The 27,508-nt window shown below is 41.5% G+C and overlaps 1 protein-coding gene and 1 pseudogene across 3 annotated transcripts in view; one reads left to right on the forward strand and one right to left on the reverse strand.

Moving 5' to 3' along the window:
* Positions 1-4,384: 4,384 nt before the first annotated feature.
* Positions 4,385-6,022, forward strand: LOC113243080 (stress-induced-phosphoprotein 1-like; annotated as a pseudogene).
* A 10,424-nt stretch (positions 6,023-16,446) lies between these two features.
* The window catches only part of LGI1 (leucine rich glioma inactivated 1), a 37,560-nt gene continuing 26,498 nt past the window's right edge, over positions 16,447-27,508 (reverse strand). For 2 of the 3 annotated variants that reach the window (XM_044378032.3, XM_026481685.4), the window contains 4 exons: positions 23,669-23,740; positions 20,681-20,850; positions 20,241-20,405; positions 16,447-17,645 (listed from right to left, as the gene is read on the reverse strand). In XM_044378032.3, the coding sequence (XP_044233967.1) occupies positions 16,810-17,645; positions 20,241-20,405; positions 20,681-20,850; positions 23,669-23,740 (1,243 nt within the window). In that variant the 3' untranslated portion in view covers positions 16,447-16,809. The remainder of the gene's footprint in view (positions 17,646-20,240; positions 20,406-20,680; positions 20,851-23,668; positions 23,741-27,508) is intronic. The other variant, XM_026481686.4, reaches the window with a different exon arrangement.

A 27,508-nucleotide genomic window follows, 5' to 3' on the forward strand; every position in this document is an offset into this window, starting at 1 on the left:
TCTTTCTCTGCTTGACTTATTTCACTTAGCATTATCTCCTCCAGTGCCGTCCATGTTGCAGCAAATGTCGAGAATTCGTTCTTTCTGATAGCTGAGTAATATTCCATTGTATATATGGACCACAACTTCTTAATCCAGTCATCTGTTGAAGGGCATCTCGGCTCCTTCCATGATTTAGCTATTGTGGACAATGCTGCTATGAACATTGGGGTGCATATGGCCCTTCTCTTCACTACGTCTGTATCTTTGGGGTAAATACCCAGTAGTGCAATGGCTGGGTCATAGGGTAGCTCAATTTTTAACTTTTTAAGGGACCTCCACACTGTTTTCCAGAGTGGCTGTACCAACTTGCATTCCCACCAACAATGTAGGAGGGATCCCCTTTCTCCACATCCTCTCCAGCAATTGTTGTTTCTTGCCTTGTCAATTTTGGCCATTCTAACTGGCTTAAGGTGGTATCTCAGTGTGGTTTTGATTTGAATTTCCCTTATTTTATATTTTATATGTTTATCTGACACACAAAATTAACCAGCATCCTGTACTTATATTTGCCAAATGTGGGCATCCTGTACTTCCGGCTTGGTTTTTCCACTTCAGCCTCAGTAAGGGAATCTCTGGGAAGATAGCCACCACCAGGAGGCAGCCGGGTGCTGTGTTGACTCTAGATGCCAGCAGTCTCTGGGCTTCTGGGTAGCTCTGAGTGTGCCTTCCTTTCTCCTCCAATCCTCCCCATCCCCACGCCCAACTCAACCACAACTTTCCACTGCTCACTCCTAATCTTGCTTTGTTAAAATAGCTAAACTCTAGAAACATTTAAAACACTTTCTAAATGTAAAAGGAATCCGTAATATAACACACATTCTGCCTTCCTAGTTAATTGCAGTAACAAATTCTTTCTTCCTTTAAAAACCTGAATTTAGCTTAAAAGCTCCTGTCACTCACTCCGTTGACCTGGGTGTCCCCTCCCCTCCCTGCGTTCCCTCCTGACCTCTAACTGCACTGGCTCTTTGCTCCCTCCTCTCCCCACCCCTTCCTTCCTCTGCTTGTCACCATGGTTACATGGGGACCTGTTTCTGTGGTGCCCTCATCCATAGCTGGTTTCCGAGGTAATTTCCCCAGTGAATTCCAGCTCCTCTCAGTTATCTCTGCCCTCATCTTCCTCCAATGAAGAAAAAAAACTGGGAGAGAGAGAGGAAATCCCAGCTACTCAGGTATCAAAATTCTATCTGTAACCAGGAGATTTTCTCTAGGTAATGTTACCTCTTCCATTTGTTTTCCTTTTTTAAGGTAGAAAAGCCATTCTTGTCCCCATGCCTGTTACACATGTAACATTTAATTAATTAAGCACCTTTTGGCCTTGGGGCTATAATAACACCCAGTGACTGTTTTCTTCTTTAAATGCCTTCAATTCTGGAAGTTAAAAGGGTCCCTCCAAGATAGAAAAAGGCACTGAACCAAGATCACTGGCTCTGTCATGTGGGGGAGGCATCAATGTAGAAGGCATGAGCCTGGTCAGTCTGGGTCACAGAGGTTTTGGAGGATGGCCTTGAGCTGTGTAATGAGATGGTAAAGCTAACGGTCCCTAGAAAAAAAAACTTTCCAAGAGAGATGGAGTGGAAATATCTCCAACCGTTTTTAAGTGACAAAGATGACTCTAAAATGCGTTAGGTGAGACAACATGGAAGTGAAGATCAGAAACAGCAGTTTTGATGAGTATTTTTGGCTTTTGATTTGCTTGGTTTTTGGTGTGCTGAGATTCTGTGAGTTAGGTAATTTTCCATGCTCCTCATGAGCTACAGGATAACCTACTCAAATTATGCAAATGATCGTTCAAAGGAAGAGGCAGAATTATGTTAGTGTCTTCTATAATTCTATTGAAACTATGATTCATAGGGTCCATTCTCAAAGAAAACTTGCACCAAACGAACACAGTCGAAAGACATTTTTTTTTCTTTTAATGTCACGAAAGGCTGTAACTCACAGAAACACTTCTTAGAATCCCCATGTCCTCGCCCACCCACTCCCCTTCCACAGCTGCTTCTGGGCCTCTCTTCTAACACACAGATTCGGACATCCTCCTTCAGCCTGATCTGTGAGTTTCTTTGTGTTATTCTCTTCCCAATTCTGCCTCATGAGAGTCCCTAAAACAGGAGCCTGCTGAGAGGACCGTGGGAAAGGAAGAAACTGAAGAGAAAAAAGCAGAACCTTCTTTAGCTTACAGGGCCAGGGGAAGGACTGGAAATACATTGACATCAATGTTTTTGCCTGGTTAGACTTAACATTTTTTATAACAAAGCTAGCCATAATTTCCTTTAAGTATCTGAGCATCTGCCCCGACCGTTTGGGACAGTCATCTTATTAGGAATAATTCTTGGTATGCCATTCTTGACCCTACCTCTACATGTGAGATGTAAGGAGTCTTGCTATTTTTCAAGGGCAGTAAAATTCAACTATACTCAGTCATCTCTGGCTTAACCAAAGAAGAACGGGAGATAATGAAGCAAGTCCTCTCTGTGCATATTGCCCATACTCACCACCCTCTGAATGAGAACCCTACCTTCTGGAAAAGTAGATGGAGGGCAGGAGATCTATTGGGAAGATGAGATCAAAGTGTTTATATTATCCCTCTTTGTTGTGGAGGTGGTGGACATTGGTGGCACAGGCAATGTGTTGGTAAATCTGTTGGGGCATACAGGGAAGCATGGGTGACTGTTTCAGGCTGAATTTAATGAATTATTTCTATTCTGATTGAGTCATTAGGAGTTTATGTTCTAGTCTTCGGCTTTGCATGATCCAAATCGCTATTCTGGGGCGCCTGGGTGGCTCAGTCGTTAAGCGTCTGCCTTCAGCTCAAGGTGTGATCCTGGCATTCTGGGATCAAGCCCCATGTCAGGCTCTTCCACTGGGAGCCTGCTTCTTCCTTTCCCACTCCCCCTGCTTGTGTTCCCTCTCTCGCTGGCTGTCTCTCTCTCTCTCTCTGTCAAATAAATAAATAAATAAATAAATAAATAAATAAATAAATCTTCAAACCGCTATTCTGACTGTTCCTCTTGGGATGACCAGGCTTTGCAAGATTAATCTAATCTTCCAGGAGGCTGGACCATGGATTGATTTCAGGGAAGAATATCATCACTGAAAAGGAAATCTCTTTCCCCAAATCTCCTTTCCCGCTTTAGCTATACCTTTTCTAGGGACTACCCTTTGTGGTCCTGGTCTCCTGGAACACAGATGTCCACCGCAGATGCCACCGGATCACAGGGGCCACCTGCAGGAGTAGTCTGGTTCCGCTACCCTCTGAGGGCCACAGTGGGCATATTCTTCCAGTTAACCATTGGTCACGTCCCTCACCCCCAAGAGGCTGCAATTCTTACCCTCCAACTCTTCTTCCTCGGCAATCCCTCTTATTATTGAGGAGGTACCAAACCCTTGTATTATTAAGGAGTCTGGCATGGAGCCAGCAGCTTCCACCTAGAGTTTATCTAACATGCCCAGGAGAATGATTTTGGCACCCATCACAATGGATAATGGGTTATTTCTGGGAACGGCCGTGAAATATGTCCAGGAAATGTCTGAGCTCATCAACTATGCCCTGACTCATTCAGTTTGTTATCAGACGGTGATATCTCTTGACCTTGCCCCACAGATGATGATAGTTTCTATTTGGGAGCCTTTAAAGAGAAAACCTCTTTCTATAGCATAATAATAATTGTTACTGTTATAATTCATCTACTATAGCATCCTTGAAGCAGTAGCTGAGCATTGCAGAAATCTCAAATTGCAGAATCAAGTTGACCCTTTCAACTGAAAGTAAAGGGGAGAAGGTTTGGAAAGATGCAGATGGAGGTGAAATTGGATATCCTGAAGGTAAGGGAGACTAGGTTGAGATAGCCCAGTGTGCTGGGTTATCGGGGACCAGTAATACATGCCAAAGTTTACTGTATGTTTTAGACCTCCTCAGAATCTTGGGCTGGCCCCTCTGGCCCTTCCTAGCACACCAACGTAGGCTGGCAGTGCCGTGCTTGGGCTATACTTCTGAAAGAATCCACCTACCATATAACCTTTCTGCTTTGTCATGGAAAAGCCTTTGAGCAGATGTGTGTATATACAAGTGGTCTGCACTTTGCCCCTACACCAGTGTAAATATTGTAAGTATGACCATCTGGCTCATGTCATCGATGACTACATGGCATATTGGCCTCAGATTAGGAGGAAAATCTTCATCAAACTAACAGTGACATCTCCAAGGACTTAGGTCCTTTTAATCTCTCCATTTTGGGGGAGACTTCCCTTTAAAAAAGTTATCCAAATATTAAATGAAAAGAGTTTTTAAGGGTTGGGAATGTGGTGCAGATGGAATTGATTCAACTGGGTTCTATGCCAGGCTATGGAGCAGGTAAATGAGCTAAAAGAGAAGGGCAATAAGGCCCTGAGTGTGGGCAACATGGACGGAGTGTTACAGTGCTTCTCTGAAGCAATTAAGGTAGACCCCCAGAACCATGTGCTTTACAACAATTGCTCAGCAGCCTATGCCAAGAAAGATGACTGCCAGAAGGCTTATGAGGATGGTTGCAAAACTATTGACTTAAAGCCTGACTGGAGCAGGGGCTATTCACAAAAAGCAGCAGCTCTTAAGTTCTTACACCGATCTGAAAAAGCCAAGGGAATCTACAAAGAAGGTTTAAAACGTGAAACAAATAATCCTCAGCTCAAAGAAGGCTTACAGAATATGGAGGCCCAGTTGTGCAGAGAGGAAATTCATGAATCTTTTCAACATGTCCAATCTGTATCAAAATTCGGAGAGTGACTCCAGGACAAGGACACTGCTCACTGATCCTACCTACCAGCAACTGATAGAGCAACTATGAAACAAGCTGTCTGACCTGGGTAAGAAACTATAAGATCTCTGGATCATGACTACTCTCAGTGTCCTCTTGGGAGTCGATCCGGGCAGTATAGATGAGGAGGAGGGAGTTGCAACAGCTCCACCACCACCTTCTCTCAAAGAGGATACCAAGTCAGAGCAGTGGAAGAAGATCTCCCACAGAAGAAGCAGGTACTGAAAGAAAAAGAGTTGGGGAGTGAGGCCTACAAGACAAATGACTTTGACATAACCTTGAAGCACTATGAGAGAGCCAAGGACCTCGATCCCACCAACATGACCTACATGACCAGTCAAGCAGCTGTGTACTTCAAGAAGGGCAACTACAGTAAATGCCTGGAACTTTTTGAGAAGTCCATCAAAGTGGGGTGAGAAAACCAAGACGACTATCGATAGATTGCCAAAGCTTATGCTCGAATTGGCAACTCTACTTCAGATGAGAACAGGCGCGTTCAGGATGGTATGGCCATAGACCGCAACTCCTACTTCAAAGAGGAAAAGTGCAAGGATGTCATCTGTTTCTATAGCAAGTCTTTGGCAGAGCCCTGAACCCCAGATGTGCTTAAGAAATGCCAACAGGTGGAGAAAATTCTCAAGGACCAAGAGTGGCTGGCCTATATAAACCCAGACCCGGCCTTGGAGGAGAAGAACAAAGGCAATGAATGCTTTCAGAAAGGGGACCCTTCCCAGGCCATGAAGCATTATTTAGAAGCCATGAAACAGAACCCAAGAGATGCCAAATTGTACAGCAATTGAGCTGCCCACTACACCAAACTCCTGGAGTTTCGGCTGGTGTACAAGGACTGTGAGGAATGTACCCAGCTGGAGCCAACCCTCATCAAGGGTTACACATGGCGAGCAGCTGCACTAGAGAAGATGAAGGACTACAGAAAAGTCATGGGTGTCTACTGGAAGACGTTAGATCTGGACTCCAAAGGTAAGAAGGCAGCAGACAGTTACCAACGCTGTATGATGGCCCACTATAACCGACATGACAACCCTGAGGTGCAGCAGATAATGAGTGATCTGGTCATGCGGCTTATCCTGGAACCAATGCAGAAAGACCCCCAGGCACTCAGTGAACACTTAAAGAATCCTGTAATAGCACCGAAGATCCAGAAGCTGATGGATGTGTGGGTCTGATCACAGTTTGTTGATGATTTGCTTACCATCTTCTTCCCTTCGCCCTCATGTGGAAAGAGGAGCTGGGGCTGCGGCAAGTAGCTCAGAGCAGAGACGAGAGCAAGGGAAAGCAAACAACTTCTCTCTGTATATTTACACAGACCTATGTGGAAGATACAAAGAGTCCTACTCACGTTACTTGTACCACCACTGCCTCGGAGCCCTCCCAGCACACGCATGGTCTCTTCTGCTGCCCTGGGGTTCCGTGTTCCCTTCCTCACCCTCAGTCACTGTCTCCTCTGCTCTCCCATAGTTGGTTATTTTTTATTTGAGGCGGTGGGCATGTATGAGGAGGAGAGGGTGTTCTTCCCGACCTCAGGTCCCAACTGTCTTCATGTCGTTAACTCCACAAGCCCTTCTCCAATGAAACAAGCCAGTTGGGCATGGTTATAAAAAAAAAATTTTAAAAATAGTTTTTAGAGAATCAGATAAAGAATTCCAATAAAAGCAGTAGTAGCAGTCATGCATGCTTTGCCATGGCTCTTTTCCCCTCTGATATTGTTACTTAGTAATGTCCCAGGTAGTGGCTGTTCAATCAATGCATGCATCAATGTATGCAGATTATGATGACTTGGAACAGTGCTTTCAGTAACATGCACAAGAAGTAAGTCTTTATTATTTTAAGCCAGTAATATTTCAGTGTTACCAAAGTATTACCAAATAACCCAGCTTATCCTGACAGATAACAATCAGTGTAAGTATATCAGTGTAAGTCAATCACTAGGGCTCCAATTTCAGAGAGACCTGGTTTGAATACTGGTTCTGCTGTCTGTTAGCTGCATGCCTTAGGTAGACTTCTCTATATCTCTGAACTTCCATTTTTTCTTTAGAAAAAAACTGATAATAATAGCATTGTTGCAGGGGTTGAATGACTAAATACAAATAAAATATTCAGCATATGGTCTACACATAGTAAGTGTTCAATAAATGGTAGTTATTATTTTAAAAGATTTTATTCATTTATTTGTCAGAGAGAGAGAGAGAGAAGGCGTGCGAGAGAGCAGAAGCAGGGGGAGCGGCAGGCAGAGGGAGAAGCAGGTTCCCCTCTGAGCAAGGAGCCCGGTGACGGGACTCGATGCCAGGACCCTGGGATCATGACCTGAGCCAAAGGCAGATGCTTAACTGACTGAACCACCCAGGCGTCCCAATGGTAGCTATTACTATTGCTTTCAATCATTCACAATGTTTTAGCCTATTAGTCATAAATCAACAGGCCATGCAAAGACAGGAGGAATGTATGTGAACCAATAGAGTTATTAAAGTAGATAGAATACTGCCTTTTAGGAGATATAAAAAGGGGTAAGCTCCTCAAACTTTGTGGTGAAAATATGTACACATATGACTATTTTGTGATGGGGAAGGGGGTTATATTTGGTCTTTTAAAATAGTATCTGTGCTTGTTCACACTCCATTCACAGAACAAGCCCTCTTTACTAAAACTTAGAGGATTCTGTGCTAAAAATATTCCATTCCCATTTGGTGTAGTGAAATGTCATATCCATTAGACACCAGCATACCAAATGCTGCTTGCAGATTCTCAACCCAGCAAACCCAAGTCAACAGGAAATTATGATCAACCTCAGCTTGTTCATACTGTACATCTTGACAGATTATTTTGGAGAATTATCTAAGGCTTAATTTTTATCTTACAGCTATCTTAGAATTATAACTCATGTACTCCAACCAACTAATATTTAAAGAGAAGAAATTGTGAGCCAGGGAGTGAAAGTGCCTTCTCAAGGTCACAAAACTATAAAGGTGGTTGTATTGGGCCAAGATCTCCAAACTTCCAAGCCACTTTTTTCTCCATTATAACAGAGAGTTACAGATTTTTCAGAGCTCTAAGGACCTGTAGGTTGATCTGATCCAGTTCTAACATCTTATAGAGAAAATTAAGAGCAAAAGAAACTCAATGTCTTGCTTTAGGTAATCCTTAAAGCTAGCACATTCCAAAGCTTTTGACGAACTTTTGTAACCACAGGCTTGGTGCTCCTGACATGCTGCTGATCGGTTCAATGTGGTTATTTAAAGCAGAGACCCAGCTAGTGGACTGGTGATGGGCTAGCAACATCACAATCACCTAAGGAATGTTTAAAAATAAAAATTCCTAGGTCCTGTTCTTTGAAGATTCAGTTTCAGTGGCTCTGAGGTAGGGTCCCAGGAACCCGTAGAGCTAGTTTGCTTTCTAAGGGGGTCCTGGGGGTGAAAACCAGGTCTGGGAACCATTATTAACAGAAGTCAGTGTTTTATGTTCTTCTCTTCTCTGCTGAGATTGATCTATGATAATTTCCAGCTAATGCCTAGATACCTGAGGGAAAGCTAAGTCAGGAAAAGTCCTGGGCCAGTAAAAAGCCTCTAAGATTTTAATCTTTAAGCCAAGCTCAAGGTGATTAGAGCAAGGAGAGAGCTGCCCTAGCCAGGTGAAGATTGATTTGAAGCTGAATCATATCCAGGAGAACAAAACGTGATCTAGGAATGCTTGCTCTCATCTCTCGGGGATGGGTGGCCACTGGATCAGAATTGGCAGCTTGACTTCACTTGGGAAAACATAATTTTGAAACAGAGGATATCAGTTTAAATATTTTAAAACAGAATGTTTGAGAGAACACCATTTAAAAACGTATATAGAAATTGTAACAGTGAATCATCATGAATAATAAACAAAGATGGGAGATTATATTTTGTCAAGTTTTGCAAAATAAGAGCTGGAAGGGCTCTTTGAAACCTTTTAGTGAAGGGATTCTAGACACTTCTAAGGCTGTGGCCTCTTCCCTGGTAACTCCAGCTCTCTAAGTTGAGATTCTCCACAGAGACCACACCTCTGGCTGATGACTTTTGTTGTTTTGTCTGTTCAGCATCCTTTCTTTCTTTTTAATAGCATTACAATTTCACTTTAGGGAAATACCCTTACTTCACTCTCATTGCAAATGGTTGTCACCCATGGGTTCTAGGGATGGGCATATGACCCATGCTTGGCCAATCAGAACCTTCTCTCCTTAGCCAGAACAATTGCTTCAGGGGTGGGCACTGGGCCAATGAGCATCAGCCCCAAACTTTTGCTAGAATTACTGGAAAAGGAGCACTGTCTTTCTATCAGGCATGGCTAAACTGGCAAGGTGTCCTGTTGGACCTGCTGATGGGTATCTCTCCACCATGAAAGGAGAGACTGACTTAGAAGTCAAAAATAGAGTCAGAGAAAAACAGATTTATGAAAATATCATCTGAGTATCTGGCCCAGATATTTCTGAAGCTATATGTATTTAAACTGGTTTAGTTGGATTTCAGCAACTTATAACCAAAAGAATCCTAACCGCTCTTGTCTCCTCAGGGATCAGAACCTGGGTAGAGAAATGATTAATGATTAATTAACTTGTCTAAGTTTACAGAGTTGGTGAGTAGCCACAGTGAAATGTAAACCCAGTTCTGCCTGAGGCTAAAACACGTGTTGTTAATCATTATTTCCACTGCTTTAAAGAGAGAAATATTGTGGCCACCAATAGGATAGATCTACAGGCAAAAAGCAAGAAAACACTGGTCATGTTTCACTTCTCTTTTAGATCCCTACAGAACTTACTTACTAGTTTTTGCATGCTGCCTTTTAGAAATAAACCCCAGAGGTATGTAAATCCTTTAAGACTAGGGATAACTTCTTGCTCATTTTTGATTTCTTCATACCATCTTCCATAGCACTTTGCCTATAGTAGATGTTCAAGAAATGTTTTTGATACAATTGAGCTTGTTACGTCCATTGGTGTAAATACCAATCAATAGTCCTAGGATGCTTAGAACATTCCAGGTTCTTGATTAGAGTGTCTATCTGGCAGTTTAACTAGAGTCCTGATTTTTTTTTTAAGATTTATTTATTTATTTGAGAGAGAGAGAGAGCACAAGTGGGAGGGGCAGAGAGAGAGAGAGGGAGGGAAAATCTCAAGCAGATTTGGTGCTAAGCACAGAGCCCGATGCAGGGCTTGATCTCACAACCCTGAGACCATGACCTGAGCCAAAACCACTGGTTGGACACTCAACCAACTGTGCCACCCAGCTACAGAAGAAGTCAGAGGCCTGAATTTTTAGTATAAATTTTGTCTTTAAGCACTTCTTAGCATGGTGCCACTGATGGATACTATCCAAAATTGAATCTTGACTTTGCTTCTTAATTGGCTGTATGACTGGACAAGTTACTTAGCTTTTCTAAGACTAAGCTTTCTCATTAGTACAACAATGCTCTTATTACAGAATCATAGAGGATGGAATGACAATACAGATAAAGCACTTAGTATGGTGCCTGGCTCATAGTAAATGCTTAATAAACGCACCTATTATTATAATGAAATTAAAATGTTAAAATATAAATTACAATATTAAATTAAAATATTAAAATTCCTAAAGTTTTTTTGTTTTGTTTTGTTTTTAGGATTGTTAAATATGTGTGGTAGACAGGGTTAAGGGAATGAAGGAGAAAGGACAGTTGTCTTGGGATCTGGCACTGTTGGGAGGACTGATTTCTGGGACACAGTTTTGCTGAGAATTATTGTTAAAAGCTTCAGCTAGGGAAGATGCTCCCCTTGGGGCCTCTCTGAGTAGAGCTGACCATGGATGTGGATCCCTCTTGGGGATAAAAATTTCAAAGGGCATAAACTTTCTGAAAGTGTTAGTATCAAGCTTCTTGCTCTTTGGGTCTCCATGGATTAATTAAATTAGTTCCCATCCTTCATTTTTGTGGATCAAGTTTTAGGTGGATTTGCTGCATGTGTTTGAATAAGGATTTACCCAGGAAATAAATTGTGTCTCTTTTATCTTCCGACCACCCCAGTTATACCTGGGAAGCAGGTGGGCTTGGCAGGTCTATTCTTTTGAGGTAACCCATGGCCAGGATTCTTTATGAGGCTGGAAATTTGCTATAGGGGAGGAGGCTGCTTCTCAGATATACAAATAGGAAGGCTGAAGCTAGCAGGCTTAAAGCTATTTCATTTCCAGCAGCTTTATGGATTTTCTACAAAGTAGGACTATTCCAGGGGATAGAGGGTGGGATGGGATAGAAGAATCATACAGTCCTGACCAGCAGGGATGTGTAATCTGGTAGGAGAGATGGATAGGTCAACAACCAACCATAACACAAGGCAGAATGAATTATAAGCCTTGCTTATGGTAGAAGCCATGTGCTGAGAAAGCTGGAGAAAGGAGAAACCACATCTAACTGGTTGGATGAAGATTAAGATGTCCAAAGGTAGAAGAGTAGGGAAAGGAAATTGTTGGTGGTTGGGGTAGTCTGGGCACAGAAGCAAGTACATGCTCAGATGAACAGGGATTGGCAAATTGTGAGCATGAAGGGAGTATGAGTGAAATGGAGGATGCTGGAGTAGAAGGAGAAGCTGGCCAGATTTTGAATTGCACCTTTAGGACTTTATAGGGCCACTTGAGGGTCTTCCTAGGCCTGTCGTGGTGCTGGATGCCCTGTGCCCTTGATAGTAATCATGTTAAAATGTGTCTACATCCCACACGAAGATCAACATGTAAGAACTGCATTGAGTGAGTTGAGCCCTCATTGACTAGCAGTATACCTACAGATGTGGTCCCAGGACCAGTGCCAGGCCAGGGGGAGTTTGGAATCAGTTCGGGATGGAATGAGTACACGACTTTAGAGGAAATATTGAGAAACTTCTACAGCAATTTGGCATTGCCACAATAACAAAGCATGTGATCATTTTTCTGGAATTCATTTTTATTCTGATTTCCAAAAATATTGGTCCACAACACAATGGAAAGACATTGGCCAAAAATACATTGGAGATTTTTTTTTAATTTCCATAGTTGAAGTTTTTTTAAACATTAGAAAAATTTTTAAAAGTTGAGCAGCTCTGATCTAGTTGAAGTAATATTACTTTTTGAAGAAATTTGAGGTGAGAGATGACAGAGAAGAGAGTCTGTGAACTTGAAGATAGATCAATAGAAGTCACACAGTTTGAATAGCAAAGGAAAAGGAAATGGAAATACCTAGTACTCAGCATCATATCCACGTTGAGGTAACTATGCCTAAACATTCTTAGGTGAAGATAATCGTGTGGCAAGAGTACAAAAAGTAACTCTAACATATGCAGAACAAAGCCAAACGTGTGTGTGTGGTGATGGTGGGGCAGGGTTGTTATTAGGAGGCTCCAGAAGTACACCAAGGAATTCAGGGGCGGGGAGTGCCATTGGATGTAATGAGCAATGAGTGGAAAATGGACAGTCACTGGGAATCTCTCCCACTCTTCTCTCTCTCCCTCTTTCCGCCTGTGGTGGATGCTGTGTGTACTGCCCAGATCCTTCTTCAGGAATAAAAGTCTTACTTTCCCAGCTGCTGGGAGGACTCCCAGAGACAGCCTCTGCTACCCCTGATAGCCTCTAGGGATTTCTGTGGCTAAAACAGAGCCCTACCTCGGGCCATACTTTCTTCCAGCCTACATCCAGTGACTAATCACCATGAAGGTGGAAAGGTCTGGTGGGTCCCCTTGCTTCAGCGTGGGACACTTGAGAAGGAACATCTCAGTTCCCTACAGGGCTGCTTTTATTGGAACTGCATCATGGCTCAGCTGCTCTCTGCCAAATTCTCCTTTCTTCTCCTCCATTCCAAAGAGTGTCTCAAGGGTACTTCTAATAAATGTGTGTACGTTAGCCTCACGGAGTCTGGTTCTCAGGCAACCTTACGGGGCCACCAGACTTCCTTCCCTCTTCCTTTTGTTTCCTTTTCTCTCTCTTCTTCTCTCTCTCTCTTCCTCTCCCTCCCCGTCAGACTATGTAGCTTCTCACCTCCCCTTCTCTCTGACCTTCTACCTCATTCTCTTCTCACCTTTCAGAACAGCTTCCTCTGCTCTTACAGCTGCTCAGTCACTGTCCCTGTAGCTTCTGCCATTGGTTCCCACCCAGAGGCTCTTTACTGGGTTGAAGTACCCATCCTGCAGCTGCCATGGGTGTTAGTTTATAACAGCCTACATTTGCAGACTTCTTTGGAGGATTGTCCTTAGCCAATGGGAACCTTCATCTCTGGAGATGTCAGAGAGGTTATGCCCCATACTCTTGGGTCAATGATTATCAGATGGGGTGTATAAATGTCCATCCTCCTTGCCTCAAGACAGGACACACTGTGTGGTACAATTCCCACCCTCGAGTACCCCGTGGAGTCAGTCTGAAGCCAATTTCTCCTGAAAGAACATCTCTGTGTTCTGTGTAGCACTTTCCCCTGTCCTAGTCTCACTCCCTTACAGGTGTAGCAGGAGAGCACTCCCTCAGTAAATCCCTCTGCTTTGAGGGAACCTCATTTAAGATAGTCACTTTACAAATCTGGTGCCTGTGGCTAAGTGACCCAGCCTCTGCTGTCCTAATTCCAAATATCAAGGAGAAAGAACTCGATCAGCTTCTGGTGAGCCAAGCCCAGCTTCTGGGTTAAACCCTGGATCAGGAGTTCACTCCAGGTCCAATCATCTGCGGCTGGAGAGGAGTCAGAGTTATATAGTATAGGGCAAAAGAAGGGTACAGGGAGAGAGGACAAGTCTCAGGAAGGACTGGACAATTCCTGTGAAAGTGTATCCTACCATGTGTCCTCCTCCTCAGTTTTTCTTGAATTTCTGTCAGCCTTCTCCCTCCTCACCTCTTCCCCATCTATAGTCCCAGGTTCGGATTGGAGGGTGAGGGGTTGACAGGTAGTATCACGTGATGAAGACGGATCTGGATTGAGTGCCCGGAGGCCTGAATTGGAGCCACCTCCCTCGGCTTGCTTCACATCTCTGGTTCTTGGATTTCAGGTAAATTAGAGAGTCGGTTTGCTAATTTAAATAGTCAATGCTTCTGTGAAAACAGAGAAGAATCTAGGCCTTTCATCTCTGCATCTCTGAACTCAGCAGAGGGCCTGGCACAGATTTAGAACACTGGCAACGTATTGAAAACAGGGGATATCCTTTACAAATGAAACGGCTGTGAATTACATTAAAATAATAACTGTAAAACATGACCTGGAAGCGCGCAATATTCTGTGTGTGGAGCCGGCACACTTGATGAGTGCGAATTTGTGTCAGGTCGGTGGTAAGTACCTTGCGTGCTATTCTGATCACTGTTGCAGTGTAACAAATCACCCCAAAACTTAGATGCTTAAATTGACCATTTTAGGATGCTCACAGATTCCGTGGGTCAGGAATTTGGACCATGTACCATGGGGATGGCTTGTCTCTGCTCGGTAACATCCAGGGCCTCGGTGGGGAAGATTTGACAGCTCGGTGCTGGAATCACCTGGAATCATCTTCACTCACAGGACTGGTGCTTGATGTGGCTGTTAGATGGGGCCTCAGCTCGGGCTGTCGACCAAAGCCTGGGCTTCCTCAGAATGATGGCCTCAGCCTCGTGGGACCTTGTGGGTGGCTGTTGAGGGTTCCAAAAGCAGTTGTCCCGGTTCACAAGGTAGAAGTTTCATTGTTTTTATGATCTAGGCTCAAAAGTCAAACTGCATCATTTCCACCACATTCTATTGATTACATGCCTGCCCAGATTTAAGGATAATGGAATTAGGTACCACCTCTTGATGGGGTGGGGGCAAGGTTCTCATAGAGCACATAGGATGGGAAATATTGTGGCCAGATTCGGAAAATTCAATCCACCAAGTGCACATTATCTCATTTAATCCTTCCACTATCCTTGGAGTAGGCATTATTGTCCCTTTGCAGATAAAGAAACTGAGGCTCAGGGGCGCCTGGATGGCACAGCGGTTAAGCGTCTGCCTTCGGCTCAGGGAGTGATCCCGGCATTAAGGGATCAAGCCCCACATCAGGCTCCTCTGCTATGAGCCTGCTTCTTCCTCTCCCACTCCCCCTGCTTGTGTTCCCTCTCTCGCTGGCTGTCTCTATCTCTGTCGAATAAATAAATAAAATCTTTAAAAAAAATAAAAAAAAGAAACTGAGGCTCAGAGAACTTAAGTAACTTGCCTGTGGACAAAGCCAGTATGTGGCAAGGCTGGATTTAAACCCAGTCTCTACAAAGCAGGTGTTCATCAACAGCATATATCCTGCTTATAGAAAAAAGGGAACTGAAAAAATAAGAAATTCAAAGGCCAGTTTTCCCTGCGTGCAAGATCGGGAGTGGGTAAGACTTCTTGTCCTCCGTAACTCTAATGTCAGTTAATATCTTCCCACGGGGTAAAGGAATCTGGTTTCTATGCATAACTTCCCGAGGCATTGCTTCTTGGAGACTGTGTAACTACTGTGTGTACCTTTGGTGCCTCAAGTTTGCCAGATATGTGCTGGCAGTGGGGTTGCTGTCTGCCCTCTTCCCCCTACCCATTCATTTGGCAAAGGAGTGTGGAGGAAGCTCTGATTCACACAGAACCAGTTCATGCCAGGAACGTCTTCTCTGCAGTGATCCCTTCTTGAAACCATATCTCCCCTTTAAGCTCAAACAAGGAGCACTTCCTCCAGGAACTCATTTTTGATACTCCCAGGATCTTTATAATCAGAATGTTCAGATGATGATGATTGGCACTTATGACTTACTCTGTAGGTTTCTGTGTCCTAACCCTCCAATTAGTCTAAGGCCCCAGATGGCAAGGGCCATGCCCTATTCCTCCGCAATTCTCCTCCCCAAAACCACAGGAACAATACCCCATTCTTAATAGGTACTCGATGAATAGGACTGATTAGACCAAAGGGACTTATGAAGTTTATTATTATATTATAATAGAAGGACACACATGAGTCTTCAAAAGCAGTTTTTGAGAGCCTAGCCTACCATAGGCACTGTGCTAGGTGCTAACAAACCATGTGATCCAGGAGTAGGAATTTAGAAAATAAAATATGAGCCTCCTGGGCACTCAGCAGCATGTCAGTAACATCCAAACTGATTTCTAGAAGTGAAGCATCTTTGATCAGATAAAGAGGCCTACATATTGGGTGAATTTGAGGCAAGTACTGTAAAGTTACAATCTCAATCAGCTCTCAGATGATTATAGGGTCACTTAGAAAGTCCCTAAATAGGGTTTTTAAAATTCAAAATCTTGACTTTCACTTCTTCTGTGAGTTTTTTTAATATTTTTTTTAGCTAGAGCTATCAAATAAGAAAAGGATGGGTCTTACTATTCTTTATTTCAATTCAGTCTTCTTGTAATAAGCAAATTTCTCTTCCCTGCTTTAAATTTGTCACCATTTCACCACAAAATGTTCTTAAAAGCCATGACCTTTGGAAACACCCTTGAATGTTATAAATCAGCTGAGAAACCTGTTCATAAATCTTGAGTAATGAATATCAATGTTTCGTGTTCACTCCTTATTCGCGTCATAAGCTCTTGATCTAAACACAACCATATTGTATAAAACTATTTCCTCAACGTGCCATCACCCAGAATAAAACAACTGTAAATAATTACCTTTGGGATATGAAAGAAAATGTAAACATTTTATTTGGCAGTTGTTTCTGAACACATGAATAAATAAATGGAAAAGTACATATTAATATTTCTTTTTGGAGTAACAGATACCATTAAACGCTTATTTACACATCTTCACTGCAAAGAACAGTCACACGATTCAATTTTGTCATAAAAAAGGTCACTTCCCACACCACTGGACTGGACAGTTAAGGATGGAGATACTGGTAGTGCTTGGTTCTAGCAGTCTCAATGTTTGAAAGGCATTCATTTGCAAGTGTGATAAGAAGAGTCATCATGCATTGAGTTCATCCGGATCATGTATTGTAGAAAGTTTCTGATGGCAGTCACAGAATTTGGTGTGTCATGCGCTTAAGTCAACTATGACATGTTTGTAAATCTGTGTATTTCCCTTAAAACTGGAAGCAAAAAGAAAATTACGCTTATTAATGGACACATGCGTGAATGATCTTGGTGCCTGAACATTTAATTCCTGAAATTTCACAAATTTGGCTTTCTCTGCATCCCAGTTATACACTTGCGTAAAGGAATAATCACTTCCAAGAATTGCATATTGGTAGTTATTTATCTGAAGAGGCTGGAACACCATGGATCCTCGTGATGGCATCCTCTGAATATCCTGAAATGAGGAACCTCCCCATTTCATTACTTTGGAATCACCAATGAATCTTGTCAAGCAAATGTACACGTCACCTTTCACTGAGAAGTGCTTAACGGCATATACATCCTCCATGTTAGGGATGTCAGTTTGGTTAATGAATAATTGTGTTGCTTTGTTCCACTGATAAATTACAGGACGCTGAGAACTACTAGACAGTATTAAATGAGGCGTTCTGAGTGTCTGAGGTGTTCTGGCTATTTCTAGATATTCCACATCAGTGTCCCTGTACCACGCATGTAAGGATTGATGGGAGTAGAATCCATTTCCATTCCACTTATAAATGGTAGTAAAACCAGCTTTTGAACTGTCAGCAACAACAAAATACCAGTTGTTTTCAATCTTGAATGTTTCAATGTCATTGGGTTTTCGGATTTTGAGAATTTCAATATCCTGGATTTTTATAAATTTATTTGCAAAACTGTCTCGCTTATAGATGTGAGAGCCGCCAAACAGCTGGGCCACAATAACATAGAGCTGAGTTTCAATGACTATAGGCTTGCACACTACAGTGGACGTGCCTGGGAAAAGACAAATGAGAGATTAGTTGGATGGCCATCCTCTTCTGCAGCATGTAAACATGCAGCCTGAGGCCATACAACTTCCACAAAATTAGCCTGGAATAAGAGATTTCCTTGGTTGAATAGGCAAGGCCAATCTCCAAGGCCCAATGGCAGCAGGATCCTGAAGTTCTGTGCCTTTGTGCCTCACAAGGCCTTGTTACCAACAACTGAGTTGTCAAGTCACATCCAACCTGTGCTAGACATTCAGGACACACGGCCTGAGTTTTCTCCACTCACTTCTTGCAGAAAGAAAGCATTGCTTTCCCTGACACATCATGAGTTAATTATAATAATTCTAGTGAAAACTGCCATTTACTGAGCACCAACTATGTGCTTTGCCAAATCATCTCATTAAAAATTCCCAAAAATCTTAAGAGTGAATATTATTATCCTCCCTTTTGCAGATGAGCAGACTGAACTCAGAGAGGTTCAGTGCTGCTAGGAGAAGGTAGAGTTGGGATTCAAACCGAGGTCTACCAGCATCTCTATGCTTTTAATCCAGCCTGCGGGGAGGTGAGCTATTCCAGGGCTTCTGACTTGGGCTAGAATCCCACAAGTTTCTAGAACCACCCTACAAAGTCTTGAGCAGTGATCTGGGTAGCCCATAATTCTACCTGTAATTGGTTTGTTCCTAGTATGAATGGCTTCTTACTCTAAAAATAATGTGATTTTCCCCGAGGAAAGGAAAGAGATGCCACTTGACATTTTTCTGAAGCTTTAGATCACTGGTGGCAAGAGAGAAGACAAGGAAGAGAAATCCTTGAGAAAAATGAAAGACGAGTACGGTCACAGGTGATACTCTTGAAAGTTATTTTGAGAAATCTCAGAGAACAATATGGATCAGTGTCCTTGCTCGGTATCCTTTTGGTAAGAGTTTGACATTTATCAGGAAGTATAAATATCATTTATCAGTAAATATCAACTAGAGGGAACTTGGCTCTAGGAAATCCAAAGCGATCAGGGCAAATCTGGGCCCCAAGCCTTTTCTAACTTTAGGAGCTCCAAGGCAGTAAGTTCTGCACCAACTCTTTCTACTAATTGGTGAGATTATTCTATTTGTGACCCTTTTCAGGACTCAACGGATTATGTGACTTTGGGAAAAATCACTTAACTTCTCTGGAATTCAGTGTTCTGTTCTGTACAATGAGGGTTTGGCCTAGACCAGGGATGCCCACTAGGTTTCAACCATGTATCAATATTGATCAACTGATTGATTGGAACACTGCCTGGAAAACTGTGTTGAGAAGGATTCTGTAGTCCTGTCTGCACTCTAGAAGCAAGAGCACTGTGATTGATTAGTGATGTCTTTATGGGGGTAAGGCAGGTCATAGTGACTGCATATTTGGCATGTATTTGTCATCTTGATGAGATGATGTCTTCTGAACGTCTGCATATATGTGATTCATTTCTCTTTCAAGTGTTCATCTTAAGATTCATCTAGAGTAACTGATGGACTATACACAGGTAAGAAGAACCTGATCTAAACTGCACAAAGCTGCTGCAGTCCATTGGAAAATTGAGGGGGCTTTGGGAGAAAGGGAAGCATGACCTTCCTCCTTGAGAAAGAAGGTGGTTTCTGGGAAGACCTCAGTTTGGAGAAGATCCCTTCATCTGGGCACCCTAGTCTCAAGCAAGTCCCAGACCTGTCTCGATCCTGTAAGCAATGGGGCTGGGGGCCACCAACACAATCTAATTATGACCCTTCCCACCCAAGAAGTGTAATCTCTTACAGGGAGGTTTGAATATTCTCAGGAACAGCTTTAAAGGTATTAGAAGCTAAAGCTGATGGAAATATTTTAAAGGGAGCCCTATATCCTAACTTATTTAAAAACTATAAAGTTGTTGAAATGAGAACAAATTTAAGAGGTCACCTAACTAAAGGTTTTCATGAAAGAAAAGTAGTTTCCAGGTCAAAGTAAATGCACAAAACACTGGAAAGAGGCTTCCTTACCACTAGACTTCTCAGGGCCTCTAATGCTTATGATTACGAATCTCCAAGAGGGAAATATGGTTCACAGATTAATTGGACCAAAAACCCTTTTTGCCATAAGGAGTGCATTAACATTTTGCCAGAGTCTCGTTTGTGCAACAGAGCTTGAGACTCATTGATCTAAAATAACATCTTTATTTTATAGTTAAGAAAAAGGGAAGGACCAGTGAGGGTGAGTGACTAACCCAGCTAGTTTGTGGCAGAACCTGGATTAAAACTCATGATTTCTAGTCCAATACATTTCTTTCGAAGAAAAATAGTCCACCTTTTATTTGGCATTTAAAATGCTAGGTTCTATGCTAAGTTTCTGGAATATGTGATCACATTATCTTATGATTATATAATCTTACAACAACCCCGTGAGTTAGGTATTATTATTCCCACTTACAAGTCAGGAAATCAAGATTTAGGGAACAATCCCCAGTCACTTAGTAAATGGTACAGTTGGGAATTAAAGGATTCTAAGCCTGCCCAAGCATCCCCCTATACCAGTTGTCTTTTTCTGTTGCCCTTGGTCCAACCCACTTATCTTTCAATTCAAAATATGATCAGGCTTTTCATACCTGTAATGTTGTCATAATTTCGGAAGGTCTTTTCTACGTGGTCCCATTCAAGGAAAATGCACTTTCCGGTAAAAGGCTGAGCAATGACTACATACTCATCGTTCATATAAGAAAAAGTATCTATGGACAGTGATTGATAAGGCAGGTCTTGAGACTTTGCAAATTCTGCAAAAACAGGAAATGATGATGAATGACCGTGTGCTAATGCCTCGTTCCTTGGCTAGATCTCAAATGTCCTTAAGAGATACATTTATTTAAGAGAAATAGTAAAACGATAATTTTACTTTGCTTTAAAACCCACAAAGTTTTAATGCTTTATCATATTAAAAAAAATAAATTTGGTCAGTTTTTAAAGACATAAAAAATATCAATTCCTGCACACACACAAAATGTAGCCCTTATTTTAACTTTATGAGGTGGAATGACTTGGAATACATTACCTGTAATGATGCAATCAAAATCCTTGGGGGAGAGGCTATTGATTTTGCGCTTCTTGTATTCTGGGGGGCCTTCGCAGTAGATGTCTTCAACAGTTGCATTGGTGTGGCCCAGCCATTCCACCAGCCACTTCAGTTTACAGTCACAATTAAATGAATTCCCTCTCAGGTCCCTGAAAGACAAACTTCAGTTGATTTTGCTGTATGAGGGTCCTATCTACACAGGTATGACCTCTACTTCAGCAATACACAGAATGCCTTACCTGGCTTTACATCATGCCCCATAATCTACCTTGAACCTGACTGACAATTCACTTTGAGGTCAGAGAGTTCCTACAGTGCACCCTTGAATGCCATCCAGTCAATAGAACCTTAAGTTATTCCCTCTTGGATCAAGGCTGCTCTGTCTAGAGCTGTTCTGTCCATAGAAATATAGTGTGAACTACATATGTAATTTAAAATTTTCTAGGGGCACCTGGGTGGCTCAGTCTGTCAAACGTCTGCCTTCAGCTCAGGTCATGATCTCAGGGTCCTGGGATCCAGTCCCATGTTGGGCTCCCTGCTCAGTGGGGAGTCAGCTTCTCCCTCTCCCTCTGCTCCCACTCATTCTCTCTCTCTCTCTCAAATAAATAAATAAAATCTTTAAAATTTTTTTCCTAAATTTTCTATATTTCTAGAAAAAGTAACAAGAAAGAGGTGAAATTAATTTTAATAATATATTTGATTTAAAATAATTTATTTTATTATTTATTTTAAAATAATATATCTTATTTAATATCTCACACAAATATTATCATTTGGCTGTGTAGCCAACAAACATTATTAATGAGGTATTTTACATTTTTAAAAAATATTAAGTCTTTGGAGTCTAGTGTGTATTTTACACTTAGAGCATAACTCAATTTGGATGCTAAATTTTCATCAGAAGTATGTGATCTGTATTTAGATTTCATAAAATTTATAGCTGGAAAAAAATAGTTTCACACAACCAAGTTGTTCCAAACATAATTAAGTTTTGCAATAACTGAACTGAGAATCAGTTTTTCAATTTCAATTTAGTTTTCTATTTAATTTTTTAATAAAAATTAAGTTAAAATTTAAAGCTTTGTTCCTTAGTTACACTAAGAACACTGCTTGGTGACCATATGTGTGACTACCATATTGGACAGTGCAAGTCTAGAGGATAGAATATAGTTCTTATTATATCATATTTAATTAAATCAGGTGAGCTATTTGCTTTTGGTCTTCCTCACAGATATAATTCATCCTGATCTTATTCCATGGTCTACAAATTCAATTTTAATAGGAAATGACTTCGACACAGCAGAGTTAACTCAGACATCCAGCAGCTCATGTCTGTAATAAGCTATACGGCATGGATCGTTTAAATTTCCACATATGATCCCAACTCACCAAGTTTTCTGTTTATTTGCATTGCTTCTGTTCAGAAATTCCAGCTCCTTCCTAAAACCCTTCTTGATCACACAGAATTCCCAAGATAGGTATTGCCTAGTCCTCACACACAGCACAAGAATGATTTTTAAATTCTTCAGCATTTAAATCTTTTTTGGGGTACATTCAAGAAAACCAAGAAATCCACTAAAAGACAAGTTGGCAAGGATCCTTGTACTCCTTAGATAATTCTTGATTTGGGCATATCGGAGTAGGCCTAAGAGGCAAAACCCATTATGGGATTTCCACAGAGACTGAGCCAATTTCAAGTGGGGTTTGTTGTTGTTGTTGTTTTGTTTTTTGCTCATGTGTGGTACTGGCTGACACAAGGATGGGCCAAAGGATGATGCCCAAATAAACTGTATCCCCAAGTCGGCCATGGTATATAATTTAACTTCCAAGACATTCCCAGGACTGACTTCATCTCCCAAGAATATTCTGACCCTAAGTAATGAGTGTCAACTTTTCTGGGTGATTGTAAACCAGAACGACTAACTGTGGTTTATCCGAGACTCTCTTGGAACTGTCCTGCTTCTGGCACTTTCTTGGAAATAAACCATCATTCAGGAATTGGGGTAATAGGCGCTGAGCAGAGGGGCTGGGGAAATACCACAAGGAACAAAGAAAGTTTTTCATTAGCTTATTGATTTGAAGTTAAATACTAGGTTTAGGAGAAAATACTTGACTCAGATCTTTTGTTATTGGAGAAAAGTTGTTTTGAATATATATTCTATAGCAAAGTACCTGATTTGATAAGATAACTTTTGTTTTCATATATCCTTTCATTTGTTCCTGTATCTACCTCATGACCATTTAAATACCCTTCTAATGTCTGAAAGGCATTTAATGAAGCTAAATTGCTTTTGAGAGAGTTAGGCATATATTACTTGCTTTGCTTACAGCAAAATATACAAATTCCTTACAAAGATCTTTCACTCTGAGGCTTAAAAGTCAAAGTTTGAAAGCTCTTTTGTTTGAAAAAGGGTCAAAAATAATTAAGTTCATTCCCTTCCTGGGGCTTAAGCCAAATTCCTGGGGATTAAGCCTAGAGTTGTTGTTCAGTCTAAGGAGAGAAAAGGCAAACTTGCCTCCCTTCCCCCACTTCCTGCTCCATTTCTCTGTTGACTGACCAACCCATGGGTGTAACCTTTCATCTGTACTCGGTCAGTTTCCCAGACTCCTTTATGTTTTTCCTTTGTAGCCCCATTTCCTGGACCTCATGAGAAAAAAGGCATCTTGAAATTTCACTCTGGGCCTCCTCTTCCTACCCCCTCAAAGTCCCTTATCAACACTCTCTATAGGACAGACACTTCGCCCCAAGGAATGCCTGGGCACTATATGTTCAGAATTTCCAGTGGGAAATACCATAGAAGACTCAAACATTAGTTCAAGTAAATTTAAAATTTAAGTCAATTTAAAATTTAAATTGTAAAATTCTAATTTAATTTTAAAGCCAGTTACAAATTCTGAACATCAATACTAGGCTTCTTTGTTAACTACTGCAAATTAATTAATGAGTGATTTCTTAGGTCCTCTTACACATTTGTTAAAGAATCCAGGCCTTTGAAAATATCTTTTGGGAGTGTCTGGAGATTGTTGTTTGCGAGGCTCCTGGGGAAAAAAAAAAAAGAGTGATGTAAACTATAATCATAAACTAAATAGATGCATTTTATGATAAAACTTAATTATGAATCTGTTTTATTCTTTCCCGACTACACTAAATTACTTGCCATACCTTTTTTATTTCTTCTTCTAAGATACTACTCAGATTCCCGCTATCGTATTTTCAATTCTTGGTCTCTTTGCTTCAGCGCTCACTCAGTATTTACGGCACTTTATGTATCATGGCCAAAAAGAAACTAACAAACAACCTCCAGAATACCAGCAACAAAATGATATTGGGCATCGATCTTTCTCTGTAGAATGGAATATGATATTTAGTTTAGGGGATATGTCCCAAATGATGGCTAACTAAATGGGTGAGAGTGCCATTTCCTCTCACACTCATGCTGCCCCTTCTCCTCCCTCTCTCCTTCTCACTTGCTCCAGACAGTGGCCAAACCCCCGACTGATAGTGCCAATAGCTCTAGAGTTTGGGGACCTGTCTAACCTATTCCCCTGCCAGCACATCCTTTCTTCTTTCCAAAGTATATACTCCTTTAAATTTTTTTCTTTTCTTTTAGTTCCATTCATTTGACCTCAGAGAACAACTTTCTCACAAATATCCATCCATCCATCCATCCACCCATTCATCCTCTTTAATCATCTCTTTTTCTTTTCTTCCAGTTCTTCTCTTATTGTCACAGGAACTGCTTTCTCATTCTCTTTCTCTTTGTTCTTTCATGAATCACTTTAGTGATTCTAATCAAAGCTAATGACTAAGGAATTGTCCTGATGGTATCAAGAAAAGAGAAATGTGTCCATATTGCAGAAGTGTGGATATAACAAGGAGAAGAAAGGGATGTAGGTGCTGATAATTTTCTATTTTTAACCAGCATTGTGTGTGTGTGTGTGTGTACATATCTGCTATATACTTTTCTTATGAATTTTTTTCCACAAAAAATTAAAAACTAAACTGAAACAAAAAGAGCTTATGTTGTTGGCCTCCAAAGTCCTTGAAAATTCTCTCAAATTCCATTTAAAAGACTCTCAGAACTCTTTTGTCTTCTACCTGCTCTAATTAATATATTTCTCAAGTGCAAAAATTCAAGACTTTTAAAACCTATTTTTAAGTTAATTATGTTGTTTTCCTGAGTTTTAGAAGTTACAACTAGGTTGGAAAACTCTTTTCAATGAACCTTGGAACATAAGAATGGGAACTGAATCAGAATGTTCCAGTCTCAATGACGGTCCATTATGTAAAGAAGGGCACAGTTTTGGAGCCATTCTGAGCTTGGTTTGAATTCTGACTCCACTATTTCCCGGCTGTGTGACTTTAATTCTGAATCTTCTTCAGGACTCAATTTTTTCATTTTTAGGGGGAGGTAATACCTCATGTCACAAGATAGTTAGAAAAGTAAATGAGTTAAATCCGGATGGTACCTGGCATCTGGTCTATTCTTGATAAAGGGCAGCAGGGAGGAGAGGGAGAGGAAAAGAAAGAGAAGGGCTTTCCTAAGAAACAACATTTAGGAAACTAGCCATATGAAAGAACCACTATGACTGTAGTGGTATTAGGATTAATAAAATGTTGCTAAAGAAGACTTTTCAAGAGAATATCTCTATAATTCACCTTTCTGCCTAGTGGTTGAAAGAAGAGACTTCCTGGTGTCTTGGTCTAGTCCTGAGTCACTCCCAGGTTATGTGTCTCAATTTATTTTCTGGAAATATGTATCTTAAAGTTCTCATGCAAATTTCTAAGTGGATGGAACAAACTACAGCTGGTTGCAGGGCACAAGGTTAGAGGAAGCTGGGTCATAGGACAGAGGGTGTGAAATGAAAAAACAGTCAAGTCCTGAATTACTACTGCCGCCAGGGTTGCCCAGGAAGAGGCATCATGTTTGCATTGCTGCCCAAAGCAGTTCTTTTATTATTGTTCTTTTTTCCAAGGCAGTTCTTTTAGACAATGAACAAATCTGGGAGTTCCACTTCCTGGCCAAAGGATAGAGCTCTAGGCCTCATATACCCAAGGTGAAGGCCAACCATAGAAGCAGCTATTAAGACACAGACTTGGAGCTACAAGGCTTTTGGGGTAGAAAGACATCATTTTTCCATGACAAGATGGAGGACTTTTAAGTCAATAGAGTTGGGGGATGGGGCCATGGAGGCAGGCTGACCTTCTTGGGCTGTAAAATGAGGCTTTATGCCTTTCGAGGACTTCTTGTAACAGGGAGGCTGTCACTTTGGGGACCAGCAGGTGGGGGAGGCAGAACAGCATGAGGAGTGCCAGAGGCAGAAATGGTGGATGAATTTACCGCACTCAGTGTGACTTGTTTCCCTGTTCCATTGCCAAAATTCAGTGAAACACTGACTCACAGTGGGCTGTTTCTGAAAAAGATAGAATGGAGCTTCATTGCCTAGGTTTGGTGAAGAGTAGGCATGAGAAGTCTGCCTGGACTCATAAATGAGGCAGAAACCAGAGGAAGTAAGACCCAGAAAGGAGAGGTAGGTTGGAGGTAGGCTTCCGAGGCCCAGGAAGTGGAGTTCAGACAGCTTCCCTAAAGTCTCTGGGAGGTCTCAGTGACAGGGTTTACATTTGCATAAGAAGAAAGCAGGCAGCAGGGACTGGAGCAGAGAATGTCTTAGGAAAACAATGCTGATAAAGCCTGAGAATTATTCTGCAAAACAAATGTAACAGGGCCCTGATACAAAGCCAGCCTTCCAGTGCGGGCTGATGGGTCCACAGTGAAGGATGCATAGGGCACGTAAGAGACCAGCAGAATCTGCAAAGTTAAGAAGAGAACGATGAAATGCCTCCACACATTAATTAGCTGGCCAGTTAAGAGTATTTACCAATTTACCACGTGAAGAGAGTTGGAATCATTTTGAGACCCACTGCACAATTGGGGAAAGATACTTAATCTAGCATTATCGATAGTAGAAAAGAATTGGAAACAGTCTACATATCTATTAACAAGGGATTGTGTAAGTAAATGATGGTATATGCTTAACATGGAATACTTTGCAGGAGATTTTAAAACATGAGGTAGATCTTTATGATTTGATGCGAAATGATGCCCAAAAGAAAAAAAAAGGAAATTGGAGAATAGGATGTAGAGTGTAATCCCACTTGGGGAAGGAGGATACGAGCCTAACAATGCATAAGGAAAGGTCTGGAAGGAGGTATAATTTTTTTACATTTGGAATCTTTTACTTTTGCTATATAAACGTCTGGATTGTGAGAGTTTTTATCATCAAGCATGTATTGTTATTTTAAATTCAGAAGAAACAAAGAATAAAGTTGAAGTTTTAAAAAGATCCCATTGCTTAGTATTTGTGAATGGAATGGTTCTGTCCAGTGAAGATTTAGTGATTCTAAATCAATTATTTTACTGCATTCATTTCACTGTTCCGAAGTTATCGGGCTGGAGTGTGAGTAACTGTCAGGGTCAGCGGGTGTCTGAGTGGTCAGATGATGTCAGCTCTTGCATGAGATGGCTTTCAGGATAGAGCTCCCATTTTTCTCACAAGATTCCCACGTGGCTTTCGGGCCCTCATCGTCTGGAAAATTTAGGACTGTAGTCAGTCCAGATTTGGATCCATCCCTCTGGGTTCCTTGCACCAGCTGAAACTCAGCTTTGAGGAGGGCGTGGAGCTTCAAAACCCATCATGGGCATCTGGGAGCTTAAGGGAAATTCTCTGGGGGGTGGGGTGGGGCACTCCTGAGGGCTCTGTGCCAGGGCTGCCAGGAAGAAAAAGTAGCAAGTTCCTGATGCTCCC

Source organism: Ursus arctos, unplaced genomic scaffold, assembly GCF_023065955.2.
Source record: "Ursus arctos isolate Adak ecotype North America unplaced genomic scaffold, UrsArc2.0 scaffold_7, whole genome shotgun sequence".
Taxonomy (NCBI): Eukaryota; Metazoa; Chordata; class Mammalia; order Carnivora; family Ursidae; genus Ursus; species Ursus arctos.